The 21501-nt window shown below is 35.1% G+C and overlaps 1 protein-coding gene across 2 annotated transcripts in view; it reads left to right on the top strand.

Annotated features, from left to right (window-relative positions):
* Positions 1-21501, top strand: part of SCAPER (S-phase cyclin A-associated protein in the ER) — a 419465-nt gene that overhangs the window by 131567 nt on the left and 266397 nt on the right. For both annotated transcript variants that reach the window (XM_010843297.1, XM_010843296.1), the window contains exons 16-20: positions 2143-2298; positions 7539-7681; positions 12417-12498; positions 13898-14050; positions 14628-14735. In XM_010843297.1, coding sequence (XP_010841599.1) covers positions 2143-2298; positions 7539-7681; positions 12417-12498; positions 13898-14050; positions 14628-14735 — 642 coding nt within the window. The remainder of the gene's footprint in view (positions 1-2142; positions 2299-7538; positions 7682-12416; positions 12499-13897; positions 14051-14627; positions 14736-21501) is intronic.

Here is a 21501-nt window from a genome sequence, read left to right as displayed (position 1 = left end):
CATTCCGTTCAGTTCAGTCCAGTCGCTCAGTGGTGTCCGACTCTTTGCAACCCCATGAATCGCAGCATCCAGGTCTCCCTGTCCATCACCGTCTCCCGGAGTTCACTCAGACTCACATCCATCGAGTCAGTGATGCCATCCAGCCATCTTATCCTCTGTTGTCCCCTTCTCCTCCTGCCCCCAATCCCTCCCAGCATCAGAGTCTTTTCCAATGAGTCAACTCTTCGTATGAGGTGGCCAAAGTACTATCATTAGCTGTATTTTATTCATAAAAACTGTACTCTCTAGCAAAACTTGACTGTTAAAAATCAATATATGTAAAGTTGAGGATGAAATATATGTAGTTCAGTACTTTGTACCTAATTATAACTTATTTGGTGTATGTTGAAGAAAATTGATTTGTACAGTAACTAAGACAGTATGGTACTGGCACAAAACCAGAAATGTAGATTAATGGAACAGGGTAGAAAGACCAGAGATAAACCCGCACACTTAGTCACCTAATCTATGGCAGAGGCAAGAATATACAATAGAGAAAAGACAGTCTCTTTAATAAGTAGTGCTGGGAAACTGAACAGCTGCATGTAAAAGAATGAAATTAGAATACTCCCTAACACCATGCACAAAAGCAAAGTCAAAATGGAATAAAGACCTAAATGTAAGACTGGACACTATGAAACTTTTAGAGGAAAACAGGAAGAACACTCATCTTTTTGACCCACCTCCTTGAGTAATGTAAATAAAAACAAAAATAAACAAAAGGACCTAATTAAACTTAAAAGCTTATGCACTGCAGAGGAAACCATAAACAAGATGAAAAGTCAACTCTCAGAATGGGAGAAAATATTTGCAAACAAAGCAATTGACAAGGAATTAATCTCCAAAATATACAAACAGCTCATGCCGTTCAATACCAAAAAAAAAAAAGAAAAACAAACAACCCACTCAAAAAATGGGCATAAGACTTAAATAGACATTTCACCAAAGAAGACATACAAATGGCCAAAAAGGACATGAAATGATGTTCAGCATCACTAATTATTAGAGAAATGCAGATCAAAACTACAGCGATGTATCACTTCACATGGATCAGAATGACCATCATCAAAAATGCTTCAAATAATGCTGGAGAGGGGGTGAAGAAAAAGGAACCAATTTGAACTGTTGGTGGGAATGTAAATTGACACAGCCATGATGGAGAACAGTATGGAGGTTCCTTAAAAACCTAAAGGTAGAACTGCCATATGACTCAGCAATACCACTACTGGACATATACCCTGAGAAAACCATAATTCAAAAAGATACACGCACCCCGATGCTTATTGCAGCACTATTTACAAGAGCCAGGGCATGGAAGTAACCTTAATTTCCATGACTGATGAATGGATAAAGAAGATGTGGTACATATATTCAATGGAATATTACTCAGCTACAAAATGGAATGAAATTGGGTCATTTGTGGAAATGTGGTTGGATCTAGAGACTGTCATATAGAGTGAAGTAAGTCAGAGAAAGACAAATGCCGTATGATATCACTTGTATGTGGAATCTAAAATATGACACAAAGGAACCTATCTCCAGAACAGAAATACACTCGCAGATATGGAGAATAGACCTGTGGTTGCCAAGGGGAGAGGCCCCAGCGGAGGACTGGGTTGGGGATTTGGGGCTAACTATTAGCCCCATAATAACTACTAGCCCTATAGTAGATGCAAACTATTATATATAGAATGGATGAATAACAAGGTCTTATTGTATAACACAGGGAATTAATACACATATGTATGTATAACTGAATCACTTTGCTGTATACCAGAAGCTAACAACATTGTAAATGAATTGTACTTCAATAAAAAATTTCAATGGCAGGCCTTTATTTACTCTATTTCACTTCTTACTACGGCCTATGGATTTGTTATATACACTGGATTATTATCCATTTGGGGAATAAATATTGAAATAAAAGACTGGAAGTCAATTCATTTTTTGTTCTGTGCCTTATACAACTGGTTTATATTATTAAATAAAGACTGTTAAATTTCTTAACATGATGTGTTAAGAATCAGTGTCTGATGTGCCTTAGAATGAGCCTAATTTGAAACTTACTTTCTGTGGTTTTTTTTTTTGTTGTTGTTGTTGAAGGTAAACGAAATTGCCTTTATAAATACCCTTGAAGCCCAGAACAAACGCCATGATGTTTTATCAAAATTGAAGGAATATGAGCAGAGGCTTAATGAGTTACAGGAAGAGCGTCAGAGAAGACAGGAAGAAAAGCAAGCACGTGATGAAGCTGTTCAGGTAGAATTTTATTCAGCAGGCATTTGTGAGCACTGTCCATTTCCTAGGCCCTGGGAATAGAAAAAGAAGTCAGTCCTACACTCTGTTCCCAAGGGTGTATGGTTTAGTCCAGCATGGTTTCGAATCAGGAAGTCTGATAGCAAAGGCACTGTGTACTTCTTCAGATAACGTTATCAGTGTCTTTGTCAATTTGAATCTCTAGTCTCAACCAGATGAAGGGCTAAATTGCTCTGGACAGATTATTATCTGTTCTTTTCTAATTAGGTTGGGAAAGAATATGTTCCTTTCATCTATTAAAAATGGATTGTGTTTGAACCTGTGTATATAGCCTTAAGGAACTGGGCAATTTTTATGCTTATAATGGGGAGCACCTGTCATATATTGGGCAGTATCATCAGGTACTTAAACCTCTGTAGCATACCGTAAGTCAGCTACCATTTTCAGAATGGGAAGAAAGGTTAACACATAAACATGAGTGATGTTTTTTGACTATTTTAGATCTTCCTCAAGATCAGGTATGAACACAGACACATACTTTATGTATTATAACCACTATTTATTTGTTTATTCATTCAGTGATCATGTATTATTGCTGTTATATGCTGAGCTTTGCTTGTGTGTGTCTTAGTCACTTAGTTGTGTTCAACTCTTTGCGACTCAGTGGACTGTAGCCCGCCAGGCTCCTCCGTGTATGAATTTTCCAGGCAAGAATACTGGAGTGGGTTGCCATTAGCTTTGCTTAAGGACATGAAAAAGATACGTCTTTGATCACAATGCAGAGAAGTATATGTAAATAAATCTTAACCCATTAGGATAAGTGTAACAGTAAAAGCATTTTGGAAGCACAAAGGAGAACACATTACTCAAATTGAGACATGAGAAAGTCAAGAAAAAGCTTTCTGGAGGAGATGATGCCTTAAGCAAGATTTGAGTAATGAGATAGTTGCAAACGGTGGAAATAGGCATTCCATGCAGAAGGAGATACGAGCGAGTACAGCCTGTAGAGTCATAGACTTGATCATGAAGAGGTTTCTTGTTATGTTAAAAATTAGGGATGTTATTGATATTTTATGCTTCTTTATCTCACTGGTAATTTTAGAAGATTAAAATATCAATACAGCTTTCAAGGTTATTGGTTGCTTCACGCTATTGTTTTGTACTAGCAAGCAGTCCCATATTCACCCAGTCTCTGTTCGATTTGAGTTCAGGGTCTTATTTTAATCTTGAGTGCCAAGCTAACTTACATTTTAAAATACAGAATGTTACTATTAGAGAAAATTTAGCTTTTCCTATCAAAGGGACAGTACAAAGTTTCATTATTATCATTTAAAAGTTAAAGTTGTCCATTAATTAATATTGTTAGATGAATAAATGAAATAGGATATTTGAATTTTTAATCTGTGCCATCTCTTCAGCTTTTTTGCTGTTTTTCTTTCTGCAGTGGGACCATTTTATACAGATAATCGTTTTGAAGATTGCGTGTTACTTTTGAATAACTATTATGCATTAGTAATTCAGAAATAAATAAATAATGATCTTTGCCTTAATGGTAAATAATAGAACACAGTGTGAAAATGTAATAGAAACCTGTATAGGCTATAGCAGTATCACAGAATAGGGAATAATTAGCTCTGTTGCTGAGAGGGGAATGTCAGGGAAAGTTCTCTGAAAGAGGTGACTTCTTAGCTGGATTTTGGGGGAAAATATATGAGTAATATTGTATATTTTTTTAATAGACTTCTGTGGTTACTTTTTCTACATTTGTTTTGCAGATTTGAAAATACAGCAATTATTTTCTGTTTAAAAATTACTCTTATTTCATAATTTGGAACACTTATTAAGGCTTAAAGGAAAGCAGGTCTTTTGGGATTTTTTTGTAGTCATTAACACATTTTTTGATTACTCAGAATTTTCTTTTTAAAAATGTTGAAATTTCTTGTGGATTTAATGTTCAATGGAAATTTTAAAACCTATATACATAAATTTAATCTGTATACTGATAGTAGAAAATTTATTGGTTTTATATACATATATAAAATTAAAAAAAATTATAAATGTATAGTCATTACTAGATGTGCTAGGCACTAAAGCCAAACATAAAAATACAGTAATAGTAAGATACTAACTCAGTGAAGAATTTAGAGAGGCCCCCATCTGCTTTAATTGTACTCTTGAAAAACTTCCAAAATTAATTGTTAAAAGCAGTTGTGATTCTTGGTTTTTTGGCAAGTGAAATACTAAGTTAATGCTACCATTGTATATTCTTAATTTGCAATTTTTGTTGTATAAACTATTGACAGATTAGTTTTAAGCCCAGTTTCCTTAGATAGTCTGCCTTGTCCTCTTGCCATAATCTTTTGATTTGCAGGCATACAGGGCAGGGTTACAAAATCCATTCTTTGGCCACCGTAAACATATCCTTGACTGTGAAACAAAGTACATGGGACTCTGAGAGGTTTCAGAAGGCTTGAGAGGTAGATGCCTTTCCAGTTCAGTTGCTGTAGGTTTATACTTTATATTTGTAAGTTTACAGATTTATGATGAATACTACTTTAAAACTTATGCTTCATTTGTTTAATAGGTATTTATCAAACTCCTGCTGTATACAAGATGCTTTTATGGAGTGCAGAGTTTCCTGTCTTTAGGAAACCTGTATTTTAGAAAGGAAAATACTAGCTGAATTTACTAGTTTTACTCACAAGTACCAATTTTCTTTTCTAGTTATTAAAAACAGAAATTAGAGGATTAGATTTTTTTTGAAATTCAATTATTTGTTAGTACAACATTGGAGTATTTCTTATATCCATAAAAACATTCAACAAGTTGACATTGTATTAGTATTTAAGCATACAACTTACATTGCATATACATAAAGTTAACTGTTTTATATAATATTAGTATATTTAATTTATAAGACCAACTTTAATTTTTAAAACTATATTCCATAAGATTGTTTTTTAAAATGCGAAATGAAAAGTTCTGGTTTAATTATACTTAAGCTTTATCTTTTTACATTTTAGTGTGGCAGTTGTGTTTTCAGATATACTGCAGATTTTTAAAAAAAATACTTCAAGTAAATTTGAGGTTAAGAGAAAACTTTGTTTTTACTCTTCAGTTTTTCAGATAATAATAGCTAAACAAGTTGCTACATATTATACGTAACTTAGTAGCGAGAGGTAGCTGTAACATTAATCCATGAATAATATTTCAGAAAGCAATGACTATTTAAAATCTATTTGGATACCTTTACAAGTCTGCAGTCTGTCAGATATACTCTTCTGAAATCAGTACATTTCCTTTAGCTCCCTGTCCCCTCTCCAAAAAGAAAAAGGAAAGAAAGAAAAGAATTAGGTACCCTTTGGTGGTACTACTTTAAAAAGGTTTTTTTCGCCTGCATACATACAACTTCTTGTAGAGATAAAGTTACCATTGTGAGTTAAGTTAATTATTAGAAATATTTACTTCTCTCCTCAGTGTTCTTGAGACAGAAACTGCCTTATCTGCAGTCATTTACTGAACACTTTACGCCATACTAAACACTTTGTTAGGTACTTACCTATATAATAATTTAAATCTCACAACAAATGGTGTGTCTCTTTAAGGTAAAATGACTTGCTCAAAGTTATCTAAGTAGTAGTTACTAGAGCCTAGATCAGTGTGTTCTATTTATCATAAAGAGTTGTGGCCAGGGAGATGTTGTATAAGCTACCTAGAGAATGGGGATGAATTGAAAGAAATACATTGGTATATCTAGTAATATGGTGAGATATATACAGAAAGTATATCACAGTGTTTTAATGAAGTATCTTCTACCTTAATAATGATTATTATAAATAATTACTGAGAGTTTAGTATATGCCAACCCCTGTGGCAAGTGCTTTTCATGTATTATCTCATACGTTCTGTACAGTATCCTTAAAAGTACTATTGTTATTTTTTGTCTTCTAGAAAACTAATTCACATATATTATGTAACTAGACTAGAGTCGCCCGACAGTAAATACTGGAATCAGGGAACAAAGAGACTCGAATGCAGTGTCTACTCTCTTACCCACTATGCTGTACTATAATGCCTTTCTCCTGGCCACAAACTCTGTGTGTGTGTGTGTGTGTGTGTGTGTGTGTGCAATTGCTCAGTCATGTCTGACTCTTTATAACCCCATGGACTGTAACCCGTCAGGCTTCTCTGTCTATGGGATTATCCCCGCAAGAATACTAGAGTGGGTTGTCATTTCCTCTTCCAGGGGATCGTCCCCACCCAGAGATTAAACCTGTGGCTGCTACCGTGGCAGGCAGATTCTTTATCACTGAGCCACCTGGGAAGCCCGGCTACAAGCTTTTCTTCAGTTAAAAAGAAAGCTTAGTTCAGAAATAAATTCTGTTAATTATGCTTTCTTCATCATATTCTGTTATTTCTACAACCATCTAAACACAATGGTTTAGAAGTGATTAATGGCACCCCACTCCAGTACTCTTGCCTGGAAAATCCCATGGATGGAGGAGCCTGGTGGGCTGCAGTCCATGGGGTCGCTAGGAGTCAGATATGACTGAGTGACCTTACTTTGACTTTTCACTTTCATGCATTGGAGGAGGAAATGGCACCCCACTCCAGTGTTCTTGCCTGGAGAATCCCATGGACAGAGGAGCCTGGTGGGCTGCTGTCTATGGGGTCGCACAGAGTTGGACACGACTGAAGCGACTTAGCAGCAGCAGCAAATATAAAATATTTATCAGATTCTCACAGAATATAAATAACATAATATGTACTAAAATAACATTTATTCTTCATTTTTTTATTAATTTATTTTAATTGAAGGATAATTACAATATTGTGATGGGTTTTTTCCATACACTGACATGAGTCAGCCATGGGTGCACATGTGTCCCCCCATCCTGAACCCCCCACCTCCATCCCCACCCCATCCCTCTGGGTTGTCTCAGCACTGACTTTGAGTGCCCTGCTTCATGCATTGAACTTGCACTGGACATCTATTTTACATATGGTAATAAACATGTTTCAGTGCTTAAAATAGCATTTATTCTTATAAATTTGTAGCACTAATGAATGACATGTAAAAGCCAGATATTATTGATACTTGATTTTTGTTTAAATTCTGAGAAACATAATGACAAGTCAGGTATTTGTCTTGAATATATAAGTCTATGTCCAAGCTATGTCACCTTTGATCATCTTCATCTTACACATAATTCTAACATCTTTTAAAACATTTCTGATACTAGGAACGTAAGAGAGCTCTAGAAGCAGAACGGCAGGCCCGTGTAGAAGAATTGTTAATGAAGAGGAAAGAACAAGAAGCCCGAATTGAACAACAGAGGCAAGAAAAGGAAAAAGCCCGCGAAGATGCAGCCCGGGAAAGAGCTAGGTACTTAATTTGCCATCTTGATGTTTGGTCCTGATGAACATTTTGTAGTGAGTGCATATTCAGATCAAATTTTTAAGCTATTTGTTATCAAGTATGTTTTTTAGAAATAGTCACATATACAGAAATGTTTTACTGAATTTTGATTTCCAGGAATTAAGACACTCTACTTAAAATGGAAACCTTTTGAACATTCTGTTGGATGGGAAACGAGGTTTCAAGATATTTTCAGTTGTAAGAAACAGAATTTGATACTAGCTAACTTAAGTATTGGGAGGAAAAGTGACAGGAAATTAGAGGACCAGGTTTGGACTTGGTCAGACATCAAAGGCTAGGTCACAGGAGCTACAGCAGTGGTCCTCTGATGGAAGTAATCCAGTAGTATGTTGTCTTTCTTATTATAATAAATGACACTTATCCATTCCTACTTTTTAAAATCTCTTGTTTAAGATTCAAAGACCAGGACACTCAAAGCTGGTGCTCTGGGACAACCGAGAGGGATGGGGTGGGTGGTGGGTGGGAGGGGAGTTCAGGATGGGGAGACATGTGCACCCATGGGTGATTCATGTCAATGTATGACAAAAACCACCACAATATTGTAAAGAAATTATCCCCCAATTAAATTAAGTAATTAAAAAAAAGATTCAGAGACCAAAGACAAAGCATTTAATTGGCCAAATTGATTTGTGCTTTTTGATCTTGTTTATGAAATTTTTTAATATCCCGTGTCATAAGATATTATTCAAAATGTTACGGTTTTCAGTTTGATACACATTTAGGTTTTATATCCTTTTAAGGTAACTTTTAGATATAGTATGAAAAGAAAAATCTAAATTTATTCATTTGCCTATGGCACTCATTCATCATCGCACCATTTGTTGAAGAGTCTAGCTTTTAACCATTGAACTGCCTTGCTACCTGTTCACGATCAGTTAATCATAGATGTGACAGTTTATTTCTGGACTCTGTCCTTCTCTTTTGATGTCTCTTCTTATTTTGGAACCACACTGTTTTAACTACTGTAACTTTATATCAAGTTTTGCGAACAAGTAATATAAGTACTCCAGTGTTGTTGTCCTCTTTGAAAATTGCTTTCCAAGTAATTTTTTAGGGTATGTTCACCATTTTCTTAAAAATAAAATGCTTCCAAGCTTTTTTATAGCAACTGCCTTGAATCTATAGATTGTTGTGGGGAGAATTGCCACCTTTATAATATTGTGTATTATGATACATGAATATGGTATGTGTCTCTGTATCTGCTTTAATTTCTCTCAACAATATTTTGTAGTTTTTAGAAAATAGATCTTGTAATTCATTTCATTTCTTAAATTTAGCTCATTTCTTAAATTTATTAAGTACTCTTTTTGAGGTCATTGAAAATGGAATTATTTTATTTCATTTTTGATAGTATTTTTGCTATTGTATAGAAATAAAATTCAATTTTTTATTTATCTTATTTTACAGTTTTTAAATGATCTTGCCCAATTTTCCTATGAGTGTTTTCCTATTAGTGTTTTCTTTTTTGCTGTTGTTGTTCTTTAGGACATTTTCATAACGGCTCATGTCATCTGCAAATAGCCCTTGCTTTACTTCTTGCTTTGTAATATGGATGCCTTTAATTTCTTTTTTCTTGCCATGTTGCACTGGCTCAATCCTTCAGTACTTTGAATATTCTTACCTTTGTTGTTTTTGATGAACATTTGGCCATTAATCATACTGTTCTGCCGCTGTATATGGTGAGGGTTTTTTTGTTTTGTTTTCTATTTCTTTTTTACTTTGTTTTTCACCAGTTTAATTATGATTTGTCTAGATTGTTTTTCTTCATGATTATCCTACTCTGTTACATTAGTGTTTTCATCAAATTTTGAAAGTATTTGGCCCCTATTTCTTCAGATATTTAATTGTCATTTCTCTTCAGGTTCCTCTGAATTGTAGCAGTTTCTCAGACTTTCCATGGTTTTGATGACCTTGACAGTTCTGAATAGTGGTCAGGTATTTTGTAGCCTTTTCCTCAATTAGGATTTGTCTGATGTTTTTCTCATGGTTATATTGAGGTTATGGTTTTGGAGAGGAAGACCACAGTGGTGAATGTGAATTACCATTTTTCAAATGTCAAAAGTTCATGATATCACCATGTGTTTTCACTGATTTTGTTAGTCTTGATCACCTGGCTAAGGTAGTTTTGTTAGATTTCTACACTGTATACTTTAATTTAAATTTCCAATATACTATCATCCTTGGAAGCAAGTCACTAGGCACTGGCTAAGCTGAAGAGATGGGGAGTTATTCTCTACCTCCTTGAGAGAAGAATTCCTACATAAATTATGTGCACTTCTTCTATACAGAATATTTGTTCTCCTATTTATTAAATTCCTATTTTATATCAATATGTCATTTATACACCAATATTATGGCATGTAATTGGTTCATCCTTGGACATTGAGAACTTTTTCATTTGACCCCCATCTGCCTTAGATATACTTCATCATTTTGGTTTTTGAGTATATCCTTACTTCCTGGCACTGAAAGATGCTTCAAATTCATCTTATATTTTCCCTGCTGCACCCCTCGAATCAGCCATTTGTTTAAGGATTCCTAGTTTATTTTGTTGTAAAGTTTTAAAAAAAATCTTTCTCTATTGAGATTCTCCATCTGTTGAATCATTGTCATGATATTTTTTTCCTTAGGTTGGCATACTATCTTTTAATTCTTAATAACATATTTATAATAGCTGTTATAGTTCTTGTCTGCTAAATCCAGCATAAGGCTTCATTCAGGGAAAGATCCATTTGACTGCTTTTTTCCTAAGCATGGTCTTTCTTCTTTTTACATCTCACAGTTTGTGATAGTTTCCTCTCCTGTTCTCTTTGTCTTTGGGAATATTAGCCTTTTATATCCCTTTCATAATTTATAGATTTTTATACAGGAAAAGAGATAAATATATATTTTCAATATGCCATAATTAACTTACAGTTCCAATAAAGTGAAAGTCGCTCAGTCGTGTCTGACTCTTTGTGACACCGTGGACTACACAGCCCATGGAATTTTCCAGGCCAGAATACTGGAGTGGGTGGCCGATCCCTTCTCCAGTGGATCTTCCCGACCCAGGAATCAAACTGGGGTCTCCTGAATTGCAGGCGGATTCTTTACGAACTAAGCTATCATGGACTGTACAGTCCCTGGGTTCACAAAGAGTCGGACCCGACTGAGCGACTTTCACTTTCACAGTTTCAGAGCTAGTATTTAAACCCATTCCTGGGTCCAGAAGCCTATTAGGTTGGTGCAAAAGTAATTGCAGTTTTGCATTGTTGAACTTTGCCCTTTGATATTGGAATACGTTCTTAAATGTGGTTATGTTATACATCATTTTAATGCACATTTCTCACTTTATGTTTTTTGCTAATGACTTATTACTTGCTGTTTATTTTATATTTATTTTAGACTATAGAAATGATGTTAGACAGAAAGTAAATTCAAGCAATTTTTTTATTCAAGTGCAAAATAGATTGTAAAGCAGTGGAGACACTTACAACATCAACACATTTGTCCCAGAAACTGCTTAACAAATGTACAGTTTTGTTTTGCAATGGAGACTGAGAGCCTTGAAGATGAGGAGTGTAGTGGCCAGCTGTCAGAGGTTGACAGTGCCCAGTTGAGAGCCATTGTTGAAGCTGATCCTCTTACAACTACATGAGAAGTTGCTGAAGAATGCAGCATTAACCATTCTATGGTCATTTGGTGTTTGAAGCAAATTGGAAAAGTGAAAATGCTCAATAAGTGGGTGCCTCGTGAGGTGACCAAAAGTCAAAAAAAAAAAATGTTGTTTTGAAGTGTTGTCTTGTCTTATTCTGCATAACAGCAGCAAACCATTTCTTGATCAAATTGTGATGTGCAATGAAAAGGGATTTTATTCGATGATAGGCAACGACCCTCAGTGGTTGGACTGAGAAGAAGTTCCAGAGCGCTTCCCAAAGCCAAACTTATACTAAAAAAGGTCATGGTCACTATTTGGTGGTTTGTTGGTGGTCTGATCCACTACAGCTTTCTGAATCCCAGTGAAACCATTACATCTGAGCAGTATGCTCAGCACATTGATGAAATGACTGAAAACTGCAATGCCTGCAGCTGGCACTGGTCAACAGAAAGGGCCCAATTCTTCTCCATCCATGACAATACCTGACTGCAAGTCGCACAACCAAAGTTTCAAAAGTTGAATGAATTGGGTAACGAAGTTTTGCCTCATCTACCATATTCCCCTGACCTCTCGTCAACTGACTACCACTTCTTCAAACATCTCAACAACTTTTTGCAGGGTAAACATTTCCACAAACAGAGAATGCAGAAAATGCTCTCCGGGAGTTCATCGAATCCCAAAGCACAGATTTTTGTCTTACAGGAATAAACAAACTTGTTTCTCATTGGCAAAAATGTGTTGATTTTAATGGTTCATATTTTGATTAATAAAGATGGGTTTGAGCCTAGTTATAATTATTTAAAATTGACAGTCCAAAGCCACAATTACTTTTTCATCAACCTAATATTCGTATAACTAACAATGTCTATTGCTTCCCAAATGTTTAATGTGCAATAATATATCCAAGACTTAGTAGGCACTCTGAAAAAATAATTTTAAAAGCTCTAAAATACATATGCCTATGTGTCCTAATCGTATTTTCTTAACCTCATGAAATTTGTTACTGTAAGCATTGAGTTTCTAATTTTTACTGTCTTCTTACAGAGACAGGGAAGAACGATTGGCAGCACTCACAGCTGCTCAACAAGAAGCTATGGAAGAGCTACAGAAAAAAATCCAGCTCAAGGTAGGAATATTATATATTTTTCTTTGAAATTTTAGAGCTGTTTTAATGTAGCATGAGATTAATATTTTTTCTTTTTAATTAATTGTATAAAAATTGATTAATTTGCGTTACTAATTTTTGGAGTTATGTGGTTTGTCTATGATCATTTCCAGTTATCTGAAAACAAATTATTTTAATAAGATAAAGCCATTGAGGGAAAAAAATGTAAAGAATTTTAGCATTTCTTGGTTTTATTAAGTAATTTGTTAATGACTTGAGGATATTACTATTAAACTTTTAATATTTATAGACCTCTAATAATTTAGAAATAAAATATTGTTTCAGTGCTTAGGAATTGCATAATTATAGCTTGGGAGATGATGATAAGCTGATATTTTCTAGAAAGTCTTTGCCATTGGTAGTTTCTAGCAGTGTGAATATTTTACATTATGTCATAATTATTTACATGTTGGGGTTTCACAAGGGTAGTAAATTCCATAAAGTAGAGGATCCTATATTACTATTTGTATTGTCCTAGAACTTTATCATTGATTTAAATCTAATGCAGCAAATACTTATTGAATCTGGTGGTAGGCATAAGGATACAGAGATGAGTAAGACATGGTTCTGAGTTTCAAGAAACTCATAATCTAGTGTGAGATTCAGATGCTAAGCAGATAATTTCTATGTGGATAAAGATAATCATGGAGTGTCATGAAAATACAGAGGAGGAAGACACATAAGCTAACATGAAGGGTTTCAGAAGTCAGGGAAATAATTTTAGAGGATAATACCTGAGCTGAATCTTGAAAGAAAGATGAGTTGAGTAGGTAAGATGGGTGGATGGCACCCAGCCATATAAAATGATATGAGTATGAAGTCAAAAGTCTGAAATAGTGTTTTGGGTTTGTTTATTTTTGTTTTCTGGGAAGTTGTTGGAGGTGATGTGGGTAGAGCTCTGTCATGATGGGACTTTCCTGCTGAGGATAAGCTTGGTCTCTAAGTAGGGCAGCATTTCCCATGGTATGTTCCATAGAGTGCTTCTCATGTGTGTTATGCTCAAGAAGGTGTGTAAAATGTTGCTCAGTATAAGCTAGGTTTATTACATCAGTGCAGAGTGACAAGCCTAGAGCTGGTAAGTAGCGTTAACTTACTATTTTCCAAAGTTATTTGACCACAGAAACTCTTCTGCAAAATGCTTATTAATAACCCACAGTGTAATTCCATGGAGTACCCTTTAGAAAACGTTACTATGCGTGTAGGGGATGATAAAGGGCTTTATATAAATTCTTATCATCAGCGTCCAATATTGAATTAAGGCATTCTGTTATTTTAGAAAGTTTAATAGAAATACTGCTTTTTCAAGTTCTCAGTGTAATGAATAAATTTCTGTATTTTTATACTTTGATTTCATTTATAGCATGATGAAAGCATTAGAAGACACATGGAACAGATTGAACAAAGAAAAGAAAAAGCTGCCGAGTTAAGCAGTGGACGACATGCAAATACCGATTATGCCCCCAAATTAACCCCTTATGAAAGAAAGAAGCAGTGTTCTCTCTGCAATGTCCTGGTAGGTTGTCAGTATCAGAGTTGTGATGAGACGTTACAATTTATTACTAAAGTTTATTAAACTATGGATATATATTCTCCAGTCTTAAAAGTCATACAAGGCATGTGCTGAGTACCGTGAATTTCTTTAATGATTTTTATGCAAAGTAAGTATAGGTAGTACAGAAACAGTATCAGCTTTTAGGAGTAGCAATGCAAAGGATCAAAGCATGCAGTTGCTGCTCAAATGGATGTTTACCTAATGATACTAATGATATTTTAGCCTAATGATGCCCAGGTCAATATTTTGGGATATTAGGACCACAAAAGTAAAGCAACATTTTTTGGTGCTGAGACTTGAACCTTTATACTTAGAAGAAATGATATCCTGTTAAGGTTGGCTTTGATGACATGCCTTTTTTTATCATCTGTCTTCTAGAGGAGTCTTAGAATTGTATTCTAAAGAAAACATTTTTAAGACTAATGTATAAATTATAGAGCAATTGCAAGTTGTGTATAATATACTGGATAGAATGTGTAATATTTAAAATAAGATACAATTAAATGTTCATTACATTGCTTTTATATTATGCTTTTAGATCTCTTCAGAGGTGTATCTTTTTAGTCACATTAAAGGTAAAAAACACCAGCAAGCTGTGAGAGAAAATAGCAGCATCCAAGGGCGTGAACTTTCAGATGAAGAAGTGGTAAGCTTTACTTTGGTTCATTGACATGTTTTTATTGAGTACCTTCTATATTCTCTTCTACTGTGAAGAAATCCATGTTCATATGTATCTCTGTGATTATCTAAAGCTATATTTAGTAACTACTACAATATAATATGGGCTTCCCTAGTAGCTCAGTGTTAAAGAATCTGCCTGCCAATTCAGGAGACGTGGGTTTGATACCTGAGTTGGGAAGATTCCCTGGAGGTGGAAATGGCAACCCTTTCCAGTATTCTTACCTGGAAAATCCCATGGACAGAAGGAACCTGGCGGGCTATAGCCCATGGGGTCAGTAAACAACAACAATATAGTATACAAATATCTTTATTTTAGTATATATATTAATAAGAAACATAGAAGTAAGAACTTAATACTGTTTATATAATTTCAATACATAAACAGGTTTATGGATATATACACTGCTGCTAAGTTGCTTCAGTCGTGTCTGACTCTGTGCAACCCCATAGATGGCAGCCCACCAGGGATAGGCTCCCCTATCCCTGGGATTCTCCAGGCAAGACACTGGAGTGGGTTGCCATTTCCTTCTCCAATGCATGAAAGTGAAAAGTGAAAGTGAAGTCACTCAGTCGCATCCGCATGGACTGCAGCCTACCAGGCTCCTCCGTCCATGGGATTTTCCAGGCAAGAGTACTGGAGTGGGGTGCCATTGTCTCCTCTGATATATACACTACCATGTGTGCAATAGGTAGCTTAGTGGGAGCCTGCTGTATAGCACTGGAAGGTCAACTTGGTGCTCTGTGATGACCCAGAGGGGTGGGGTGGGGGTCAGGTGGGACAGAGGTTCATGAGGGAGGGGATATATGTATACATATAGTTGATTCACTTCGTTGTACAGCAGAAACTAACACAACATTGTAAAAAAATTACACTCCAATAAAAAAAGAAAAAGATTAATAAAAGGTTTATGATATTTTGATATTTTAATAATTTAAGAGTTGTTCAGTGATACTCTATGTTTCTTAGAAAATAGCTAACAATATAAAAAACATAGAAATTGATAATTTGGTATCAGTACAGTACATAGGGATTTTTGGAAATGCATTATTTATCTACCTATAATTACCGTTAACATGGAATTTAGATTTGTAGAAGTATTTTTATAAATATTTTAGTTCGACTGTTACTGAGATATGGATGATACTACTAATCTCTTAATTTGTTGGTTCTGTATGTACTAAGCAAATTTCTAAAGGTACCCAAAGATGAGAAATTCATGTTTTTCAGGTACCTCTTAAGACATCCAGGAAAGGTTATTATGGTTCTGTGAGGGCAGTGCTTGTGTGTAGGTGCTTAACTTAAAAAGTGAAAGTATGTGTTTAACTTTTTTGTTTTAATTATGGTATATATTAATAGAACACACAGATTTAAAGTGCATAACTCAATGAATTTTTACATTTGTTCCACTCATGTCAGCACATAAATTGTTCTTGAATCCTGGAAGGCTCCTTCATCCCCGTCCCAGTTGTGCCCCACCCACCAAAGGTTAACTAGTCTCTGACTACCATCAGATAGTCTTACACTGTTCTTCAATTTCATATAAATGATGTCGTACAGTATATACCTTTTGTGCTTGGGCTTCTTTAACTTATCCTTAAGCCTGTGAGATTGATCCCTAATGTTTATGTGAAGTGATAGATCATTCTCTCTTAGCAAGTGCCTTCCAGACAAAGACCTTCAGGAGCACATCTACAGTTGAGTAGAATTGGGTTTATTGATTTGTTACAGAAAGAGAAAGTGCACACCACGGGAAGTTGTAGAGTTTCTCAATAAGGTGTTGGAACAGACTTATAGGAATTGGGTTTTTGCTTAGGTGATTTGGATAGGGGAGAGCATTCAAAGACATGAGACTTTGCCCTGGATTGGATACTGTCAGGAAGCAGGGGTAATTTTGTGGGTTTTTTTTTTTTTTTAATATTTATTTATTTGGCTGTGTCTGGGTCTCAGTTGCATTGGAGAAGGAAATGGCAACCCACTCCAGTGTTCTTGCCTAGAGAATCCCAGGGACAGCGGAGCCTGGTGGGCTGCCGTCTATGGGGTCACACAGAGTCGGACACGACTGAAGTGACACAGCAGCAGCAGCAGCAGTAGCAGGTAGGAGGAACAGACCTGCTGTTTTCTAAGTTTCTGATATGACCAGTGTTTGAGGAGAAATTACACACGGTTAAATTGGTTCACTCCTTCTAAGGATTTTTGCCCCTGGAGTTCCAACCGTTTTGACAGCTCTAAACCAAATTCTGTGTCCTCAGCTCAGGACGACTGCCACTTTGAGCTTTCACTGTTCTCTCATGCCAAAAATTGAAAATTGGCATAAACACTTGGGGCAAAATCCAGAGTGAATGTGGCGCTCACCTCCTGTGCTTCCCTCCTGTTTAGGGGTCATGGTCTCAAGTTCTGGCTGTGTTGGCTGTTTTTAATGCCTTCAAGTAGATCTTTTGTATATTATTTGCAACTTTTGGAGTTCACTGTGCCAGATCACTGTGGCTGAAATGGGAAGTCTTTAAATGTTTAATTTTTGTATATCCTTTGTTTGACATAATGCTTGTCGCATAGTAAGGCATTTAAGAAAAACTTATTGAAATAAGTTGAACTGTAAGGTTATACAGAATGGCTTTAAGTACCAACTAATAAAGGTGAAATAAAAAAAATGAAACTAATCATCTATTTAGTTTACCAAAAATAATTTTTTACCTTTTACTCAAATTGGGTATTTTAAGTATTATGGATTTTTTTTTTTACTTGAATCATTCATGTGGTTGTCCCCATTCTCTACTTAACTTTGCTGTTTATAACTAGAGTCATGTGAATGTGTGTTCCACTTTTTAAAAAATCCTAAATTGTTTCGTTCTTTATTTATTTATTGTTGCTGTGCTGGGTCTTCTTTGCTGCATGGGCTTTTCTGTAGTTGCAGTAAGCGAGGGCTACCCTTATTGCAGTGCGGGCTTCTTATTGCAGGGGCTTCTCTTGGTGCAGCTTCTGGACTGTAGAGCACAGGCTCATTAGTTGTGGCACACGGGCTGAGTTGCTTCCCGCCATGTGGGATCTTCCCGGGCGACGAATGGAATCCGTATCTCCTGCATTGGCAGGTGGATTCTTCAACACTGAGCCACCAGGGAAGCCCCATTAATTAGAATTTAATTAGTCTCTTTAAAGAAAATCTTCCACTTATAAAAATTATTTGTAACTAAGTTCTCTTAATAAGAAGGCTATTCTATTTAATTTACCAAAAAAAATCTAAAATTTTGTGCAGCACTGCTACTATGTAAACTGAAATCTAAATTTTATGTGTTTTTATCTCATTGAGAAAAATAGAGAAGGAAGGGATATTTAATTCACACATTTACTTTGGAAGAAAAATATATAGTATTGTATAACTTTTGTAGCTACTACAGCATAGTTTGATGTTTAGCTGTTGTGGTTTGAGGTTGGATTGAGATATTCATTTTGTGTAGTTTCAGTTTAGAAGTATTACATTTTCTTTAAGTTTTCACTTCATTCATGTAGTTATTTTTGGTAATAGCCCCCTTTTCCTCAAACCAAGTGTGCATATGAGTTTACATGATATATAAAGGCCATTTTATACTTACTCATACACACATTTCATTTTTAATCAGTGAGGGTAACTATAGTAAACATACTTGTTCTACTTAAAGTTATTGCTTGTCATCTGTGATGTCTTTATATTATATACACCTTATCTGTGACCCTTCTTCTTTGACATATAAGATTTTATTTATACCACCTCTGACCTAATAAAATTGGACCTTTGACCTTATGCACTTGACATATCAGATAACTTACTCTTGATCTCTGACACATTTTGTTTTAAGCCTGTTAAACATAATAGGTAGCTGCCCAGCAAGAAAGGCTTAATGTTTGGGGGTTTTATTGTAATTTGACCAGGAAATTTTTCTTATGTTTCTTGAGACGTCACAAAAAAAGCTACTATATGTTCAATTTTTTTCTCTTTCATCATCTTAGAATCCGAATGTTTAAAGAACGTGATTTCTAAAGGACAAAGAAACTGGTACTAGTTTAAATATATTCTAAAATTTAATTTTTTTAACACAGTACTAGAGAAATAGTAAAATATTAGTTTTAATAAAACTCTGATTTCTTTTGTAGTCCTGTTTTCACATTCTCTGAAGAAGCTGATAGTGGTTTTCACAGGACTTATATAAAGTACATTTAATTCTGTAAAGAGAGTGAAATTAAAAAGATTTTAAAACTTTTTTTAATTTTTGTATTTCAGTATTTGTGAGACTCCTTGGCTTTAAAAGCATATAAATTACACTTGTTTGTCAACTCATGTATTCACATATAGAGACAATAATAGTTTATTTTCATTTAATTAATGGAAAATATGAAAAGAACTTTTATGAAGGATCTTAATTATCATTTATTGGATGTTTACAATCAAGTGTGATTTTACTATTCCTAAATTAGTATTTCTGCTTGGTAAACTATACTAGATAGGTGATTGAATGAACATTTTAGGTAGTGAAAATAGAAAGATATCATTGTATTTAGTGGAATATAAGCCAGTCTCTTTGGCTCCAGTGTGCCCATGATTGATGTGGAAGATGAAGTAGATGTCTCCCAGAATTGATGGCAGTCTGAGAAATAATAGTAAATGCTTGTGTTTCTACAAAGCACAAGTACTTGCTATTACCTCTTTTTATAATCATGTTTAGGAAAACATCTTCTGCCCTTCAACAGCAAATCAAGTCAAATTAAAAAACCTACAACTCATTTAGAAAGGACCTTCATTTTCCCCCTATACCTCAATAAGTACAATTATGTTTGAGAAACAATGTAAAAAGCATCTACTGTTTCTTATAGGACATAGTTTCCATTGCTTTCATTTTCTCTTTACTAGAATGGGAAATTTTTTATAGTTGTTTATGTATATAATTCACACATACAAATAGCTGATTGTTAATGTGTGTATTTCTTCTAACTTTTAGAAGTCTTATGTTAGTAAATTCACTCCCATTAATACCTGATATGTGCAGGGAATACGTAGCTAGCTATAGCTGATTCAGTCTTCATTGATTCAAGGAAGACATTTTAAGCAGACAATCAATTTGTTTAAATCTTAATTTGATCCAGTAATTTAAATAGTTTCCATAGTTAGTACCCAGCCTCTTTTATAACAATCCTCAGTCCCCATCCTCTTGCTTGTCTCCTTAAAATGGCATCTGTGCATATCAGAGTAAGAGTATGGCTTATGTAACCCCATGTTAGGAGAAAAGTTGGGATCTTACTACATCGTATCTTCTCTTTTCTGATTTCCAGTATGAGTTCCTAGTTTACCTGGTTACTTAGTGTACTCACGGCCACGGATCCTAAAAGGTAGCTAGTGAATTGCTGATCTTTTCTTTCCTCTTGGACATGGGTGGAGCATGAGCCATTTATTTGTCTTTTGCTGATCAGCAAGAGACACCCCTGAGGTCGCTCTGCCTTCGTTTTTCTGAGTCTTTACCGTAGCCTCCATTCTGGCCCATGGCATGCCTACTGGCTTCTACCACCTAAGAACTGAGGGCATTTGGGGAAAGCTTTTATTTTAATCAACACCTAATTAGGTTTTTTATCTGAAATTCTGTGGCCAGTGGTTTAGTTCCAAAGTAGTTATTCATAGAGGAGCAGGGAATGCCTATCTATCTCTGATCAAAGTTACTGTGTTTTAGTAATAATTATTCTGTCAACTTGGCTTCTCTTGCATTTGGCAGAGTAGGCACATCTGCAGTATCAGAAAAATCACAAAGCTATAAAACAGAATTTTCACAGTCCTGTAATTTAGTTCTCTCTCTAAAAAATATTTTTTTAAGTTATGAAGTATTTTAGCATCAGAAAGTAATGTAGTAAACCTCATATTCCTGCTTCCTAGATAATAGCACCTCTTTTTTTTCTTTATATTTGGAAGTATAGGGGAAAACATGAGAGTCAAAGTGTGGTGGTAGTTCCAGGTTCAGGAATAGAGCTTAAATCCTCATGTCCCACAATGAAAAGTCAAGAGCCAATCCTAAATTGAAAAATGTAGAAATAGCAACACAAAATATATTAGTATAAAAGAAAAAAGATAAACTAATGAGCTAAAATCTTTGCCTCTGGATTTGAGAAAGAAGTGGGGAGACCAGTAGGAAATTACTTTCTTTGAACTACTGACTGTGTTAATTATGTGTATTGGGTAACTTTGATAAAAGGAAAAGCATTTTAAAAAATTAAAGAAGAAATAGAACAACAGAGATGTGTTCATGTTGCTCAGGATACATTTTTGTTATTTTGGTTCAAGATTAAAATTAGATAAATGAATGTGTCCATAAGAGACCATGATAGTGAAGTTGAATATTTTGGCAACTTACATCCTTAGATCTTTATTCTTTTAAATTGTTGCAATAACGTTTGATGCCATTATAATAAAAGGAAAATACTGGATTCCATTTAGTGCCACTTTGAGATTTGGTCAGGTAGGCGATGTATTCTTAATTTCAGGTTGTCTTTTTAGCTTTTTCGGTATTGTAGAACAAATGAATTAAAGCATGTATAATTGACTTTTGCTAGGGTTTCATCTCGGAGAAGGCAATGGCACCCCACTCCAGTATTCTTGCTTGGAAAATCCCGTGGACGGAGGAGCCTGCTAGGCTGCAATCCACGGGGTCACTAAGAGTCGGACAGGACTGAGCGACTTCACTTTCACTTTTCACTTTCATGCATTGGAGAAGGAAAT

This window comes from Bison bison, unplaced genomic scaffold, assembly GCF_000754665.1.
Source record: "Bison bison bison isolate TAMUID 2011002044 unplaced genomic scaffold, Bison_UMD1.0 scf7180017864181, whole genome shotgun sequence".
Taxonomy (NCBI): Eukaryota; Metazoa; Chordata; class Mammalia; order Artiodactyla; family Bovidae; genus Bison; species Bison bison.
Note: the sequence above shows the minus strand (reverse complement) of the source record. Positions and strands in the feature narration are given on the sequence as shown.